The sequence below is a fragment of the Bubalus bubalis genome, chromosome 3 (genome assembly GCF_019923935.1).
Source record: "Bubalus bubalis isolate 160015118507 breed Murrah chromosome 3, NDDB_SH_1, whole genome shotgun sequence".
Lineage (NCBI taxonomy): Eukaryota > Metazoa > Chordata > Mammalia > Artiodactyla > Bovidae > Bubalus > Bubalus bubalis.
In genome coordinates, this window is record NC_059159.1 from 19,355,650 (window position 1) to 19,373,745 (window position 18,096).

The following is an 18,096-nucleotide window of genomic DNA, read 5'->3' on the forward strand; positions in this document are numbered from 1 at the left end:
TCCTCCTCCTCCCCAAGCCTCGCCTCCTCCGGATCCGCCACCCCCGCCCGCGCGGCCGCAGCAGGGAGGGGCCGGGAAGGCGGAGCCAGCGGCCGCCGAGGCTCCAGGCACCCGCGCGGCTCCGGGTTTGGAGCTGAGATCCCGGCTCGCCCAGGTAGGAACCGGCGCGAGCGATGGACCACGGACTCAGAGCCGGAGGGGCCCGTAAGGAGGGGAGGATGGGCTAAGACCCGCCTCTCCTGCACAGGCAGCCTCGCGGCCCAGGGAACCCCCCCGCCCCAGCTTAGTGAGAGCGGGGGTGTGGGGGACTCAGTCCCCGCCCCTCCGTCCCTGGCCTCCTCTCCGCGCCCACCCCCTCCTCCGTGCGCACCGCTCCTTTCCTGCCGGCCCGCATCCTCCGAGACAGCCCCCAGCGTCCCCCAGGTCCTGCCTCGCCTTCTCCCAGCCGCGCTCCTTGTTAGTCCCACAGGTTCCTTCCCAAAGCGAGCCGGAGTCTGTGCTTGGCTGCCTGGGGGAGTTGGGGGCACAGCTCGAAGGAGCCAGAGGGTGAGTCTGGCGTAGGGGGGCGGGGCGGTGGCTGAAGGGCCGGGGACCATTCTTCTGCGTCTTGGTGTCCGCGGGACTCGGGCGGGCGCTGTGGGGCTGGCTCCATGTTTGCGGAATGAATGAATCATTACTCTTCCTTATCCCCTTCTGAAGGAGGACTTTTTGAGATCCACGTGCTGCAAAACACGTTGGGGGGCCTGCCGAGATAGGGCTCCCCCCGCCGGCATAGTAGACACGACTCTCCTCTCTCCACCTCCTCTCTACGCTCTATTTTGGGGGCAGGATCGCTTCTGGTTGGGGCTTGGGAATGGTGGTAAAGGAGGGGCTTGTAGGCCCAGCTGGGTACTTGTTGACAGTCAGGAGACTTGAGAGAAGCCCCTTAGAAGGCCACAGAGGAGGGGGGAGCTGTGGAGGACAGCACCCGCTGTCAGGCAGGGACCACTTCTCGCCTGATACCCGCCTGGAAGGGCCAATGGAGTCTAGATTCTGATCTACAATTTACTGAACGGCCCTCCCCACAGCCTCTGTTTCTTCATCAGGTGAATGGAAATATTAATGTCCGTTCCTCAGGGCTTTGAAGAGATTAAGAAAAATGTCATATGAAATCGCCAGGACAGTGCTTGACACATTGGGAGCACAAAGCAAGCTTGGTTTTCTTTCCTTCCTCTCTGAAAAAGCTGAGTGGAGAATTTGTTCCCATCCCTTCTGTCCCCGAATTGGTCATGGACAGTCACAGTACACGTATAATCACTGTTTGTTGATTGAATAAGCTTGCCAGAGTTTCACATCCCACCCCATCCCCTCTTTTTCTCCCAGAATCCACAGACAGAGATCTAAGCGGCACAGACATGCCGGTGCTGTCTGAGGACTCCGGTGAGTGTCTCCTGGGGCCGGGCCTGCCACAGTCCTGAAGACAAGAGCCTGCCCAGCAACCCGGGGCAGCAAAGAAAGCAGCTGCTACCGGTGTTGGCTCGGAGCCCTGGGAATGCGAGCCGGGGAGGGAGAAAATGTGCCCCCGGCAGGGCTGACATACTGTTGGAAGATCTGCTCGGGGTCCCGTGGGGCAGGAAGTAGCCACTGCATTGGCTCTACTGTGTTTTTCTCACTCCGTCTTCAGGTTTGCATGAAACCCTGGCACTACTGACCTCTCAGCTGAGACCTGACTCCAACCACAAGGAAGAGATGGGCTTTCTGAGGGATGTTTTCAGTGAAAAAAGCCTCAGTTATTTAATGAAGGTAAAGTCCTTTCTGCCCCAGGAAGGTCTTTGCCTTATGCTGCCCTCTGAATGACCTGGTCTGCAGCCCTAGGCATCCTCACAGCCGTGGGTGGGTTGTGTGACATCCAGGGTACATCTGGACAGTTGTCTTGGGAGACCCCAGCCTGAGTTCGGCTGTGTTTGCAGATTCACGAGAAGCTTCGCTATTACGAGAGGCAAAGTCCAACCCCCGTCCTGCACAGCGCTGTGGCCCTCGCCGAGGATGTAAGCCCCCAGTTTCTCCTTCTGGCCTCAGCCCCTCTCCCACCCCTAGCTCCTTCATCTGGCCTGCTTGCCATTGCTTAACAAGGGACCATCAGGGCTCAGGAGCCCCAAGGTGAAGAACGTCTCCTCCCCTTCACCTCTTCCCTGGGCCTCCTAGTAGGCAGGGAGAAACTGGTGAGCCTTGGACAGGGCCAGGGGCCATGGCGACATGGTGACACCCACTTACTGTGTGTTCCCGAGAAAGTCTGTTTTCCCAGCTGTGATAAGAGCAGTTCCCAAACAGTTGAGGGCTGGCGACAAGAATAGGTCAAACATGCACACTGCATATCTGTGCTTTGTGAGGCCGGATGTGAAGTCCTGGGTCCAGGGACTTGCAGCTTCTTGTTTTTTGTTGTTGTTTTGGCTGCTCCTTTGTGGTTTGTGGGGTCCACCAGGGATTGAACCCTGGGCCTTGATCGCTGGGCCCCAGGCAGTGAAAATGCCGGGTCCTAGCCACTGAACTGCCAAGGAATTCCTAGGCTTCTTGTTTTTTAAAGGAATCGTTCCTTATTTCTTGTGGACCTGTCCTAGTTGATTACTGAAGCCAGTTTCTGAATAAAATCATGTCACCCCAGCAGATAGCCTAGCGAGGGATGGGGGCAGATTCTCTGCCTTTCTTGCCTGTGAGATGCTATTAGGAGCAGGTTAGGTTGCCAGTCTCCTAGGCCCAGCACTGCCTCTAATATTAGCTCTGTGACCCTAAACAAGTCACTCAACCTCTCTGAGCCCCAATTTCCTCATCTGGAAAATATGGTGCGGGTAGAGACAACAGAGCTAGATAAGCCCAGGTTCAAGTCCTGGTGGTGCCATTCACTACCTTGGGGACCTTGGGCAGAATATTTAATCTCTCTCATTTACTTCTCACCAGTGAAATGGCCAAATAATAGTGCCTGCTCCATCTAGTTTGTTGTGAGAGTTAATCCACGTGAGGCAAACAGCACCCAGGAAAGCCTTCATAAATTAGCTCCCATTAGGATTAGTCTGTAGAGGCTTCTCATGCTCTCTGATCCCTGGAATGACTTCCCTGGGAGCCACAGACCTGGAGTGACTGAGGGTCCAATGCCCCCTGGTGCTGTAGTCGTGGCTGGGGGGCCCAGGGAGCAGGGTTTCCCCTTGGGTGACTCCCAGGAGGCTCGCAGCACCTGCAGCCATCTGTGGCCTTCTTTCTCCTTCCTCCGCAGGTGATGGAGGAGCTGCAGGCCGCCTCCGTGCACAGCGACGAGAGGGAGCTGCTCCAGCTGCTGTCCACCCCCCACCTCAGGGTAGTCACGCCACAGTCCCTGCCTACCCACGCATTTGTGTCTCCTGGGATGGGGATAGGAGGAGTGCTTGGTCGTGAAACTGAGGAAAGGAGATTTCTGAGTTAGGGTTCCTCAGCCTAAGTGTCTGGGGAGGTCATCTCTCTGGCATGAGATCTGGGACCCTGAACCACTGCCCCCGGCTAGGTCCCCTGGACCCCCATGTGCTTTGGAGGCTAGCCCTTCTGTTGTCTTGCTTTCATGATAGGCCATGCTCATGGTACACGACACAGTCGCTCAGAAGAATTTTGACCCCGTTCTTCCCCCTCTGCCTGATAATATCGACGAGGATTTTGATGAAGAATCAGTGAAGATTGTCCGCCTGGTGAAAAACAAGGAACCCTTGGTATGTGGTCCTCACCTCTCTTCCCCATGCTCTCCTTGTTTCCCACCCACCCACTGAGAAACCCAGGAAGGGAGCCCCCCAACTGCAGTCTTTGGAGTAAGTGATGGCAGCTTTGTCAAGGCTGCCATTAGTCCCTGTGACACCACTGTGTGCAGAGTACTTCTTTCTCTGGGTAGATTCAGCCTCCTTTTGCTGTGGCCAAGCTCCTTTGTGCAGTCGAGAACCTGTACAACTGTTCAGGGCAGCCCTCATCATCATGCTCTGAACAAGAGGTTGGCAAACTATGATGCAACAGCCAAACCCAAGCCAGTCAGTGTTTGTAAATGAAGTTTTTTTGGTGCCTGGCCATCCAGTTCATTTACATGTCTAGGGGCCCCGCCTTTACATGGCAACGGCAAACTCAACGGAATCCGTGTTGCCTGCAAAGCATAAAACATTTACACTTGATCCTTTCCAGAAAAAGTTGGCCAACCTCTATTCTGAATTCTGAGGAAACCCAGGGTAGCAGCCATTCTTCTTTGCAGCTGACAGATTGTTATCATTGGTCCCGGTTCAGCATTGATTTACCGAGCTAAGGGACAGGTTTGTTTATTAGATGGAGGGAAGTAGCAGCAGTCCAGAGAATTGAGGGCATGCCCTAGAGAATACCACAGCTGGCCTTCTTCACTGTCAACTTTCACCAAGTGACCTCAGATGAACCGCTTCTGCAAACTGGCCAGAGTTCTCCTCTGCTTTTGATTCTTTACTTTCAAAATGGGGGCAGTCATCCATCTACTCGGGAAACACACCGTGAACCCTCCTGTGTGCCAGGCACCATGTTAGGTGCAGGCAGTTCAGAGAGGGTTAAGACTTCCATGGGGTTCCCCGGTGGCCCAGTGATTAAGACTCCGTCCTTCCAATGCAGGGGCTGCAGGTTCAATCCCTGGTTGGGGAACTAAGAGCCTACGTGCTCCATGGCAAAGCCAAAAAAATTAACAGACTTAGTCATCACCCTCTGAGAGTTTACAGAAGGTAGTAACTGGGGTGTCCTGGAAGAGGTGATGCCCATGCTAAATTTTTTTTTAAAAAGAACAGAATTTTTCCAGAGGGAAGGGGGAGAAGAAGGGCATTCTACCAGTAGAACTGCATAAGCAGAGCCATGGGAAGGTGAACGGCATGGTAGATTCAGGGAACTGGCCAAGTTGGAGGTCAAGTGTGACAGAGGTGAGGCCAGATCATTAGGAGAGCGTAAAGACTGGATTGTCACCCACAGTTGCTTGCCTGGACTCTGAAGGTAGTGGGGAGCCACTGAAGGGTTTTAAGTAAGAAATAAAATGGTCAGATTTTCAGTTTGAAAGATCATCTTGGCTATGAAGTAGAAAGTCACCTGGAGGGGGAAACAGAGGACTTATTTGAGAGTGGGGGCCAAATACATATGGTTCAGAGACAGAGCTTGACCTTGGTTTGTGGGAAGAGGGAAGAGGAATCCAAGAAATACATCAGAAATAAAATTAATGTCACTTTGTGACTGCCCCAGTTTGGGCAGGAATCTGAGGAGGCATCTTGGATATAAAGTGAAGGTGTCCAGCTGGAATGACAGGTGGGCAGTGGGACCATGATTCAAAAGGGGGAATAAAGAGAAACTTAGGATCCATTGAATTCAAGAGGCGTGGGTGCCCGCAAGTGGAGATGTCCAGGGGATAAAGGCTTGGGTGTGTAGAGATGCGGACTTGGTAGCTGCCAGCATCCAGAAGGGGTTACAATCCCATCTGAGAGGCTGAAACCACCTGGGTGAAGCGTGTATGGAAAGAGACAAGGAGAGGACACGGGCCAAGTGCTGGCCCTTTAATCAACATTTAAAAGACAGATATAGGAAGACTCAGCCAAGGAGACCAGCTGGTCACTGAGAAGTACCGTGAGAGAGGTGTCACCAGGGCCCAGGCTAAGAGAGCATTCCAGGGAAAGGGCGAATCAGAAGATCAGAGAGAGGAGACTGAGCGTGGCGACTGAGATGGCAGCTCGCGGGTCGCTGCTCCTTTTGCTGGTGCACTTGAGGTGGGCAGGGAGTGAGTCAGAGCAGATGCACGCTGCCTCTTTGAGAAGCTTGCTCTGAAGGAATGGAGACTGGCATCCACTGGATGGGGCTGCCACATTTTTAATGATAGGACAGGCTTGATAATATTTTTAGGACCAGGAGAAGGAGCCACTGGGGAGGGGGCATTGAGAATGCAGGAGAGGGAGGGAGGGAGATGGAGGGACCAGCCTAGCCAGGAGGGTCCCCTCCTCTGACTTGGGGAAGAGGAGGAGAGGGTGGACAGAGATGCTGGCAAGTTTGATGGTCTGAGGGGCAAGAAGCCACAGGGTTCTTAGTTGCTGGTCTCTCTTTCCAGCAACATTCATTTTATGGACTTCAAATGAAGTCAATGATTAAGCGTGCCAGTGTGTTTGCACTTACAGCCAATAATTAGTGGTTAGCATGTCTTGCCTGGAGAATCCCATGGACGGAGGAGCCTGGTGGGCTGTAGTCCGTGGGGTCGTTAGGAGGCAGACACGACTGAGCGACTTCACTTTCACTTTTCACTTTCATACATTGGAGAAGGAAATGGCAACCCACTCCAGTGTTCTTGTCTGGAGAATTCCAGGGACGGGGGAGCCTGGTGGGCTGCAGTCTCTGGGGTCGCACAGAGTCGGACACGACTGAAGTGACTTAGCAGCGGCAGCAGCATGTATTGAACACTTGTGCTTAGTCGCTCAGTTGTGTCTGACTCTTTGCAACCCCACGGACTGTAGCCCGCCAAGCACCTCTGTCCATTGGGATTCTCCAGGCAAGAATACTGGAGTGGGTCGCATTCAGGGGATCTTCTTGACCCAGGATCGAACCCAGGTCTCCTGCCTTGCAGGCAGATTTTTTACCGTCTGAGCCATGAGGGAAGCCCATGAATACTGGAGTGGATACCCTGTCCCTTCTCCAGGGGATTTTCTCAATCCAGGAATTGAACCAAGGTCTCCTGCATTGCAGGCAGGTTTTTTACCAGCTGAGCGACTAGGGAAGCCCATATTGAGCGCTTACTGTGTACTAAGTGCCTGGCCTGCGATATCTAATGTTAACCTTGCAACAACCCCAAGAGTCAAATGCTTTCCCACACCCCAGAGGAAACAGTCGCAGAGAAGATGAGGGGCTTCCTTGCTAACGGAAGGCCATTGTTCTTAGTAAATGACAGAGTGCATTCAAACCCAGGGCCATTCAACTCCTGACTGCTGCCCTGCCCTGCCACAGCCCAACCTGCCTGGTGCACGAGAGCTTGTTAGTGCCCTTCTCATCCTAGACATCATGTCTGCCGTGTTTTGGGGGCCAAGTCCTGGTCCCAAAGCTCTGCCTGGGGCATAGTTGGTTCCCCTTGGCAACAACAGAAGGCCTGGTAACCCCGTGATTGGCTCAAGGCAGGTTGAGAATTTGCTGGCACGTATTCTCCTCATGATTAAATGTCTTTGCAAGAGGCAAGGGCTGTGATGTGATAGAGAAAACACTGCATTTGGCATCCCAGAAAGCTGGGTGACCTTGAAGGTGCTTACCTTCTCTGTGCCCCTGTCGCTTACCTGTCACATGAGGCTATGGCAGCATTACAGTCGTGCTTTGTTTGAAGTGCTGTGCTATACTAATTTGAGATGTTGGTTTTATTTTGTCCTCAACATGGCAAGGTGCCTGCTGGGCTGTCCCCCCTGGGGTGGCAGAGGGAGGAACAGGGGTGGGAGGGGGAGGCTCTCTCTGGTCCAGAGAGTCAGAGTCTGAGATTTGAGGCTGCTTCTTAGGGGCCTGCCTGCTCTGTCTCTGATGCAGGGGGCCACCATCCGGCGGGATGAGCACTCAGGGGCTGTCGTGGTGGCCAGGATCATGCGAGGGGGCGCAGCAGACCGGAGCGGTGAGTGGCATCAGTGCCGGCCTGGCCACGGTCATGGCCATGGTCCCCCCAGCCTTCCTCCTTTGGTCATGGGTCTCCTTTCCTTCTCCCATTGGCTCACCTGTTCGGGATGTGCTTTACTTTCTGGGAGTCGGACTGGAATTCTCTTCTCCTTCCTAAGCCCAGTAGAAAATTTATTTGTTTGAAAATAGGTCAGGCACGGAGTCCTTTGAGGGTGATCAGGAGGGTTTGTGCATTGGCTTAGCCTGAGGATTGCGGTAGTTGAGCTTGGTAGGTAAATCCTAACTAGGGAGCAAGACACCCTTTCCTGACACCCCAGCTACCTTAGCCAGCCTCAGTTACTATGGGGAGGGTGTTCATGGCCCAGATTTGTTTGAGTAGAAAACAAGTTAAGAATCACTGTTGTGAAACAGACTCACAGATTTAGAGAACAAACTTATGGTTACCCAAGAGGATGGGCGGGAGAGGGGATAGGAAGTCTGGGATTGACATGTAAACACTGCTGTATTTAAAATGGATAACCAACAAGGACCTACTGAATATAGCACAGGAAACTCTGCTCAGTACTCTGGAATATCCTACACGGGAAAAGAATTTGAAAAAGAATAGATACATGTATGTATGTAACTGAATCACTTTGCTGTACACCTGAAACTGACAACATTGTTAATCAACTATACTCCAATATAAAATAAAAAATTAAAAGAAAAAGAATCTTTGGTGTGTGGAGGAACTAAGTTGGGAGGCAGATCTCCTGGTGTAGGGGAGTGTTGCCCCCAAAAGTCTGGGGACCATTGTGGTGGGAACCCTAAGACCAGTGCCTCCCATTAACAAGCACGGAAATGGCCCGAGTGTCTTGTTAAAATCCAGATTCTGACTCAGCAGGTCTTGGGTGGGCCCAAGACTTCTGCAGCCCTTCCTGCGTCCTGGGTGATGCTGCTGCTTCTGGACCAGTGTCCATGTTGAGTGGCAAATAGGGCCCCATATGCAGAGTTGCTTGTCATTAAAGCGGAGGCCAACAGGCAGGTGTGTCTAACACTCTTGACTCCATCTTCTCTGGTGCCCTTCAGTTTGCATGTAAAATTGGAGAAGGATGTCCTTGGAGTTATGTCTGTACACCCAGGAAGGGGAAGAGTTAATGATATTTTTAAAGAAGCAGAGGTGACAGCAGAAAGAACATAGGCTTTCTATAGCCACGTAACTGCGTCTGTGCACTGGCTCCATTATTTCTTAGCAGTGTGGCCTTGGGCAAGCTGCATCGCTTTTCTGAATCTCAGCTGACTGTTTGTAAACTGGGGGGTTTTGCCAGGCTGCTGTGAGGCTGTGATTCGAGGTGAGCCACCCAGCACACCTGGGGATAAGTTCATCCCAGTCCCATCCACTACCTTTAAGCCTTGAATCTCCCCTGCTTGGGTTCTGTAGGCAGGTGCCAGAGGTGCCTAAAACTTTGCGCTCTGGGAACCTTGGACCCCTTGCTGTGCTGACGGTCAGCCCCTGTGTCTCCTAGGCCTGGTCCACGTTGGAGATGAGCTCCGGGAAGTGAACGGGATCACAGTCCTGCACAAGCGGCCCGACGAGATCAGCCAGATTCTGGTCCGTGCCGTGCATGAGCCGGGGGTGCGGTGGTTCTTCAGAGACCCAGAGCAGGGCGCTTCCTGGAGCCAGGGCTGATCTAGCCCAGTCTCCCTGTTTTCATGGGGAGACTGCAAGCCTGGTGACCTTACAGTGTGCCCTGCACTGGGGCGGGGGTGGGGGGTGTCGGGGACAGGAGGAGGGGAGTGCCCAGACCATCTGCCTCTCTCAGACCCTGTCTTCAGCACAGCCATCCTCCCTACCCCCAGCCTTGTTTCCTGAGGACCCTTCTAGAAGACCCTCTTGAAAGGGTCCCCTCTTCCAAAGAGCTGAGGAATATGGAGTAAAAGGCTCTAGTGCAGGAGAGCAAGGGCTTTGGGGTCAGCTGGTCCTGGGTTAGAATCTTGTCTCCATCACGTTACAATTGTGCAACCTTCGTGGTGGTGGTGGTTTAGTCGTTAAGTTGTGTCTGATTCTTTTGTGACCCCATGGACTGTAGCCCGCCAGGCTCCTCTGTCCATGGGATTTCCCAGGCAAGAATACTAGAGTGGGTTGCCATTTCCTTCTCCAGAGGATCTTCCCGACCCAGGGATTAAACCCAGGTCTCTTGCATTGGCAGGCAGATTCTTTACTAACTGAGCCACCAGGGGTGTCTTGTGTAACCTTGATGGACAAGTCATCAAATCATCAAGTTTTGATTTCCTTCCCTGTACAATCAGGGTAGGAATGGTTTCTCAACCAAGGCATAGTTATTGTTAGGATGTAAACATCTGGAAGAGGGCATTGCACTTCACAACTGCGAGCGGATTCTAGGGTAGCCAGTGCTGGGATGGAAACAACCTTCTCAGTCCATTCTGGGAATGGAAGTCAAAACTGAAATTATAAAAAGCCCCTGTCATAGTTTTGACCTCTGTAATCCTCAGGCATCCTCTTCCAGCATGACACTGTTTGCTAACTTTTAATGGTTTGGGGGGGCAAAAATGGGATGAGATCTCAAGTTTGGAGGCCCACTCTTTAAGGCCCCTGCTATAGGGGACCCTGGTTGCAGGCAGACCCTTCAGTCTTTCTGCCCCCTCTCCTTTTCCCCTGGTTCTGGGCACCAGCCTCCCATATTCCAGAGTGAGGCGGGATCAGGGAGAGCACTGGGTGAGATGTGCTTTAATGGGCCCCCACGTGGGGTGCAGCATCTGTCTCTGGTAGAAGGGAGGGGGACCCGAGATTGGGGAAGATGGAGTGGCCTGAGACTGGGGAAGATGCAGGTCAACAGGGAAGTGCTGGTTGGGAACCAGCCCCAAATCAGGCAGGAAAGAGGAAAATGAAATTGAACGATGATATGAAAATAACCCAAGAGAAAAGAAGGGCAGTGCTTGGGGGCACTAGAGGTCAGGTGAGCTGTATTTGTTGTATGCATTGTTCTCAAGTTCTCATTTAAAATCTTCTGGGGACTTTCCTAGTGCTCCAGTGGTTAGGACTCCATGCCTTCAATTCTCCAGGGCCAAGGTTCAATCCCTGGTCAGGGAACTAAGATATTGCAAGCTGCGTGGTATGGCCAAAAAAAAAAGAGAAAAGTGTTCTGTCCCTTTGTCCCATAAAAATGCTTGAGTTAATTCATCTGGGTGCCACCACTGAAGGGCGGGTCATAGGGGAGGCTGCACGTCCAACTTTCCTTCTGCATGTGAGTTTCCAGATCTGGGAGGTAACATGTGATGTCCTGGAGGGTTAGACCTGGGAGATGATATGGTCATGTGCTGTCTCCTTTCAGGCGCAATCCCAGGGATCCATCACCCTGAAAATCATCCCAGCCACCCAGGAGGAAGACCGCCTAAAGGACAGCAAGGTATGGGGGAGCTGAAGGCAAGGGAGTGGGCAAGGTGGGTGGTGGGGGTGGTGGGACTCCAGCCCTGTCTTTGAAACAGTCACTCAGGAAGAGATCATCCATCTGGTCCTCGGAGCAAGTGCTCAGTAGAAACCTGGAATTCAGTCACCAAGTGATTCATTTGTTTGTACCCCATCTCTTCTAAACAGGATTTGACGTAGCTTACTAATAAAAGACAAGATTCTTCTAATTGAAGTAGAAAAGCCAGGCCATGAAGAGGAGGAGAAGATACCAAATGTTCCGGCTTCAGGCCCAATTAAGTAACTGCCATTTGTTTAATTCCTAGTGGAGCCTACCTTTGGTGGGCACCTGCTCTGTGCCAAGCGCCCTGCCAGATGCTGGAGACCAGGATGATTAGTAGCTTAGAGGTTTCCTGGTTCAGTAGGGGAGGCCGGGGACCCAGTGTCTCCTTGTTACGTGATAAGTGCTTCAGGAAAATTCTGTGCAGAGTTCTCAGTTCAGTCGCTCAGTTGTGTTTGACTCTTTGTGACCCATGGACTGCAGCAGAGTTCTAGGCACTTTCTTTTTTCCCTTCACTGGGTCTTCGTTGCTGCATGTGGGCTTTCTCTGGTTGCAGTGAGCAGGGGCTACTCCCTAGTTGTGTTCACGAACTTCTCATTGCAATGGTTTCTCTTGTTGCAGAGCATGAGGCTTTAGGGCTCAGTAGTTGTGGCACATGGGCTTCCCAGACCGGGGATTGAACCCGTGTCCCTGCATTGGCAGGTGGATTCTTAACCACTGGACCACCAGGGAAGTCCCTAGGCACTTTGGAAGGTGGCACATAATAGGAGGGTTGGCAGTGAGCCTAGAAGAAGAGGGAGAAGAGAAGGGCGGGCAGAAAGGTCCGCATAAGCGGCTGCTCACAGACATGGCAGAGGAGTATGAGGTCCATGAGAAAGTGCATTGTGTGGGGCTCCAGGAGGAGGATGGGGGTGTGCTGGTGAGGTGGGTTAAGGCTCTGTCTGAATGGTCTTGAATGCTTTGTTCAGAGTTTTGGCATTTGCCAGTGACCCCAGGAAACACCAGAACAGGGTTGGGGAAGGGAAGGCAGCTAGTGCAACAAAGGGTATCTTCTCAGCAAGTTACCACCACAGACAACCAGAGCTTAATCCTGCTTCAGAATTCGGCATCCCCTGTAGACCATGCCTCCTCCATTCCTCCTAACAGCTGGGAGAGCTGGGGTGGTGGGGAATCTAGATACTGGCTCTCACCAAGCTGTACCCCAGGGGTTAATTCCCAGCAGTTCCTCTCTGCTGGATTAGGGGAGAGCAGATCCCAGTGGCTGGAGGAAGTCGTTAGGCAGTCGGGGTGGGGTTCACTGAAAAGGTGAGGCCCCTGGGGAATATGGGAAGGCACCCCACAAGCCAAGTGACAGCCTCAGAGGCAGTGAGAAGCTCCTAAAGGTATTTAGTTTTTTGGTGTTCTTTGCTTGTTTGGTTCTGAGAGGGAAGCGATGGAAATCACATTTGTGTTTTACAAAGCTCTCTAGGGCAGTGAGTGGAGGAGGGTGGAGATGGGGTTCAGGGCACCTGGTAGGAGTCTGTTGTAAAAGCCCAGGTGAGAGATTGTTAAGCCCTGAGCTGACGTGGTGGTAGGGAGGATGGAAGAGGCATTACTCTGACTTCCCAGTAAACTTGGATCTGAACTTTCTGGCAGCCAAGGCAAAAAGGAGAACATAATGAATTACATACTTCTCATGGAAGATGGAAGGAAGCATGCTGATTTTTCAAGAAAACTAATTTTTCACCCCTACCTCCCAGAACCAGGAGCAGGAAAGATAGGGCATGAAAACACTTGGCATAGAGTAGATGTCAATAAATATTTTGATGAATGGCAATTAATAGCAGACAATGTCTTTGATGGTTTTTTTTTTTTTACGCAAATGAAGAAATCATCTTCATATGACGATTTCTTATTTGCGCCTTCAGTTGAATCCCAGGGCACACATAATACCTGATGGAAGGTTGTTCTTCCTGGGACAAGCTGGTATGGTCTCCATATGCAGCTTCTGCAGGTTATAACTTGGTACAGGAAGAGGATTTGTTTTTCCTGGAGGACAAAATGGGTAGCCTATCTCTTAGTCCATCCTTTCTGAATATTTTTCTTTTAGCTAGACGCTTGGTCAGGGCTGGCTGCCTTTTGAGTGCCTGGGAGCCTGGTGGCATGTATGGCTAAATGAGGGTCCCTGTCCTCATAATATTAATATATGGCCAGAAAATTCATACTGTTGTCTAACTGAATCTCTTTTGCTTGGCACCTAAAGGATTTGGATTTGTCTAAGGAAAACCTCTGGCCTTTTTTCCCCCCTATTTGCTGTTGAAGCAATTGGGCCATAATGATTTGGAAGTAGGAATAAATAAATCCATGCCACTGAATTATAGAAGAGAATGAAGAAATGGGACCAAATGCTGTTCCCATCCTGTTCTCTAGAGGGATGGCTTCTGGTACAGAAGAGAGCTGGGGGTTGGCCAAGTATGTGACTGATGAGGCAGGGCTGAGCTGTCAAAGACACGACTGTCCATTACCCACTGAAAAGTGATGATGAAGAATCGGTAACAGTAGTTTCATTGATATTTATGTTCTTATCAAAACATCTAGACTGCTTATTTAACAGATGGCTGCTGACATCATTAGGGGCAGTTAGCATATCAGAAATAACATTTGAGTTAGAAATTGTGCTTGCCTTTGCTTTTTTGCTCCCAAAACTAATGGTTGCTTTGTGTAGGCTGAGAGGCTATTGTAAGGTTAATAAGGAGATGTTTAGGTTGGAAAGGGAAATCCGTGAATCATTTTCTGATTCTTTCTTTTTTAAATAGCTTAGCAAGTTGATGTTTTTTAAAGCATTTATTTATTTATTTGATTGCACCGGGTCCCAACTGCAGCGATCGGGATCCTCCTTCCTCTCTGCAACCTCATGCAGGAACTTTAGTTGTGGCAGGTGAACTCTTAGTTGCAGCGTGGAGAATCTAGTTCCCCGACCAGGGATCGAACCCGGGCCCCTTGCATTTGGGAGAGTGGGGTCTTAACCACTTTACCACCAAGGAAGTCCCCATTTTTTTGATTTTTGATGGATTTCCCTTAAAAATGTTGAAGAACAGTAAGAAAATAGGTGTGGTGGGTTTCTGATTAGCCTTCTATTCTTGACACTGCTTGTTCTTCCTAATTGTGAACAGCCTTCTTCAGCCTTCCATGTGGCATAGACATGTCAGTGCTTTCAGGCCGTCTCACCTAGCTCCTCCCCTGCAGGTGTTCATGAGGGCCCTCTTCCACTACAACCCACGGGAAGACCGGGCCATTCCCTGCCAGGAGGCAGGACTGCCCTTCCAGCGCAGGCAGGTCCTGGAGGTGGTGAGTCAGGATGATCCCACGTGGTGGCAGGCCAAGCGAGTGGGGGACACCAACCTTCGAGCTGGCCTCATCCCTTCCAAGCAGTTCCAGGAAAGGTGGGTCTGGGGCGTGTTGTAAGAGGGTGTGGTTCTAGAGTGGCCAGAGGTGTAAGTACATGGCAGAGCCCCAAATCTCTGCTAGCAAACCCGGGGTGGGGGTGCCCACGGAGTGTCCTTCTGTAAACAAAGTACCAATTGTGCCCGTGTTGGTTCTTCTCTCGTCATCGGTAGTGATGGCTATTTGAGATTTTAGTCAGTGTATATAAATCTGTACTATATTAAATTAATGTATATTTTATAATGCCTACTTGGGCAAGTTGAAAAATAAAATGTAAAAATACAGGATAGGAGGATAAGGAAAAGAAAATTACCCAGTCTCACTACTATCTAAACAGCATAATTTATTTCTTTCTTGTGCCTGTAATGTGAGTGGTGTGTATAGAATTTGAGGTCTCGCCTTTTCTTTTTTTGGGTAACTTAACATTTTGACATGAGCATTTCTAACATTACTATAGAATAATAGTATTTATTCTATACTATTAATTAATAGTGAAGAGTGTCAAAGTGAAAGTCACTCAGTTGTATCCGACTCTTTGAGACCCCGTGGACTATGTAGCCTGCCAGGCTCCTCTGTCCATGGAATTCTCTAGGCAAGAATACTGGAATTGCCATTCCCTTCTCCAGGGGATCTTCCCAACCCAGGGATCAAACCCAGGTCTCCCACATTGCAGGTGGATTCTTTACCATCTGAGCCACCAGGGAAGCCCAATTAATTGCAATATAATATTAATTAATGGTAATATAATATTTCATCAGGAGATGTACTATTTATTCACAGGCAGCAACTATGGTTTCTGCCCTGCAGGAGCTGACAGTTTAGCTGAAAAGTCACAAGTGGTTCAGGCGAACACTTCATATAAATGTGATGGGTGTGAGGGTGGAGGATACCAGGTCTTAGCAGGAGGACTGGCCCTAGTCAGGGCCAGCATGAAAGGCTTCAGGGAAGAAAGGTCATACCTCAAGTGATTTCTCTTCTTCCGTGTAGCTGTACTTTGAAGCTGTCTTCAATGTTTCACTGCTACAAGGCTGTAATAATTATCTTGCATATAGTCTGGTCCTCACATTTCAAATTGATTCCTTAGGCTATATTTCCAAAAGTGTAAACCCTGAGGGTGTGGCATTTATGCCTGCAATGCCTCTCCTGAGATTTGTAGCTCTCTTCCATTTTAGGGGTGTGGAATGACGCTGTATCTACAAACCTCAGGATTCATCCATTTCAGTGGCTCTCCTGGTGTGGTCCCCAGTCGTATTAGCATTCCCTAGGAATTTGTTAGAAAAGCCAGTCCCTGCCTGGGCCCTGCCCCAGATCTGCTAAATCAGAGACCCCAGGGCCAGAGTCTGAGCTCTACGTTCTAACAGATATTCCAGGTGATTCTGAGGGGCTGGAGTTTGAAGACTGCTGCTCTGTTTCCTCAGGGCAGCCTCAGACCCATCTGCGTCTTTGGCTTCACAGGTTGTGGGGGAAGGTGCTCTAGCTGCATTTAATTGTGGAAATCTAGATACCTCCAGGAGCCCTGGGTGTCAGCTCAGAGATGAGGCCTTGGAAGCTGCTTCTAAAGTGCCAGGCTGAGCTCTCCACTGGGCTGGGGAGAGGGTGGTTAGGGCATTAAATTAGAGTCACTTTCACCCTTGACTTCTCCTAAGAGTCATTCTGCTCTTTTCCGGCTTCCTCAGAGATGGGGAGGCCGGGTGACTATGGAGAAGGGGCTTCCTTTCCTTGAGAATCAGCTTTGGGAAAGTAACAACCAACCACTGACCATGGATACTGGGCTCTGCCCCCTCTGTGTGTGAATGACCATCTTAGACTGGGCAAGCATCTCTCAGAGCAAGAAACTTAGTTTTTTCCTCACGAACCTGTGAGCACCCGTGCAAATGTCCCTCTGCACTGGAACTCAGTGTGAAGCCAGGAGGCCCTTGGAGTGCCAGGCTGTACCGCACTGTGGGATCTAGGCCTTGGTTTCCCTGAGTTTTCCAGAAGGTTCACTCTGACTGGTTCTCTCGTCCAGCTCATTGGCCTGCCCATCTCCTTTTGTCCCCATAGGCGACTGAACTACCGGAGAGCCACAGGCACCCTGCCGAGTCCCCAGAGCCTCAAGAAGCCCCCCTGTGAGTAGTCCGGCAGGATGGCACTTCAGGGAAGCAGTTCAGGGAGGAGCTGGGGTTAGGACCCTAGGACCCTGGGACGTCATGTGGGGAAGAAGCAAGCACTGGGCTGGAGCGGGTACTCCTGTCTGAGCTCTCAGGCCTGCTGAGGGAGGAGGGGCTGGGGAGAGGGGTCAGGAGGAGAAATGGGGGTAAGTGGCGAGAAGCTATTCCCTGGAGAGGAGCTACTATATTGGGGGCCCATAGATAACACTGCAGGGCATGATGATGCCGCTTCCAGAATCGTGTGCAGACTGTAGGTGGGTGTTGTGTTGTGTCTGTGATAGGCTCCACGGCTTTCCTTAGATCCCCAAGGGGCCCCCTAACCCTGACAACATAAGAACCACTGATGCTGGAAGGGGTTAGAGATGGCTGTGAGTGATCTCACGCCTCTGTGTTAGCAGCCAGATTTGGTAAATAAAAGAAAAGGACTCCCAGTTAAATTCAAATTTCAGATAAACAATGAATCAGTTTTTAATATAAGTATATCCCATGCAATATTTGGGACATTCTCATGTAAACACGGCTACATTTAAAATGGTTAACCAACAAGGACCTGTTACATAGCACATGGAACTCTGCTTAAAATTATGTGGCAGCCTGGATGCGGTGGTGGGGGAGTTTGGGGGAGAATGGCTACATGTATATGTATGGCTGAGTCCCTTCGCTGTTTACCTGAAACTACCACAACATTGTTAATCGGCTAGACCCCAAAACAAAATAAAAACTTTAAAGCTTGGAAAAACAAAGAAAGTAGTTTGGGACATACTTATACTAAGGAATTATTTATTGTTTATCTGAAATTCACATTTAACTTAGTGTCTTGAATTTTACCTGGGAATTTTACTCTGTGCAGCCCTTACCTTTTACAAAACACTTTCACTTACCTTCTTGCCTTGTAATTGTTACAACAGCTCTGGTTCACAGTGGAGTCAGGGTCATCCTTTTTTCCAAGATAGTTAAACAGAGGCTCATGAGGTCAAGGAAGTGGGGTTGGGAACAGGGTTCCAGAGCCCCCAGGTTAGAGCCCCTGGTGGTGAAGAAACGTCAGGGATGGCCTCTCTAGCCGGGGCTCGAGAGTGGGGCTCGGAACCAAGTTGGGGGGTTAGAACCACACCAGGTGACTGGAGCGCAGCTGGCCGGCTGCCCTGCTCCGTGCTCTGCCATCACCTGCATCTGTGCTCGCCCGGGCGAGTCTCAAACCCCAGAAAAGCGGGAGCAGGTCCCGGTCCGCCGCAGACACTCTTCAGCGAGCTGCTCCCTGGGCTGTGTGGCTGCCTTTTCAGACTTGCTCTCAAGTCGGAGGGGCTGTTGAGTACATTGGCCTTGAGGCTGCTTACTTACGCCAGTAATGAGCAGGCTTTCTTTGGGCCGCTAATGAGAAACACACAGGAAGACTAATTAGAGCAAGTCTTGGTTTAATAATGCACCACAGCTCAGATCACAGGTTT

General features: G+C 50.9%; 1 protein-coding gene across 3 annotated transcripts in view; it reads left to right on the forward strand.

Annotated features, from left to right (window-relative positions):
- MPP3 (MAGUK p55 scaffold protein 3) overlaps positions 1-18,096 on the forward strand; it is a 28,054-nt gene continuing 9,958 nt past the window's right edge. The window contains exons 1-12 of one of the 3 annotated variants that reach the window (XM_025280052.3): positions 1-154; positions 462-546; positions 1,363-1,419; positions 1,664-1,782; positions 1,950-2,027; positions 3,248-3,328; positions 3,573-3,710; positions 7,528-7,609; positions 9,117-9,202; positions 10,944-11,018; positions 14,304-14,500; positions 16,545-16,609. In XM_025280052.3, the coding sequence (XP_025135837.3) occupies positions 1,395-1,419; positions 1,664-1,782; positions 1,950-2,027; positions 3,248-3,328; positions 3,573-3,710; positions 7,528-7,609; positions 9,117-9,202; positions 10,944-11,018; positions 14,304-14,500; positions 16,545-16,609 (946 nt within the window). In that variant the 5' untranslated portion in view covers positions 1-154; positions 462-546; positions 1,363-1,394. The remainder of the gene's footprint in view (positions 155-461; positions 547-1,362; positions 1,420-1,663; positions 1,783-1,949; positions 2,028-3,247; positions 3,329-3,572; positions 3,711-7,527; positions 7,610-9,116; positions 9,203-10,943; positions 11,019-14,303; positions 14,501-16,544; positions 16,610-18,096) is intronic. The other 2 variants (XM_044938906.2, XM_044938907.2) reach the window with 2 other exon arrangements.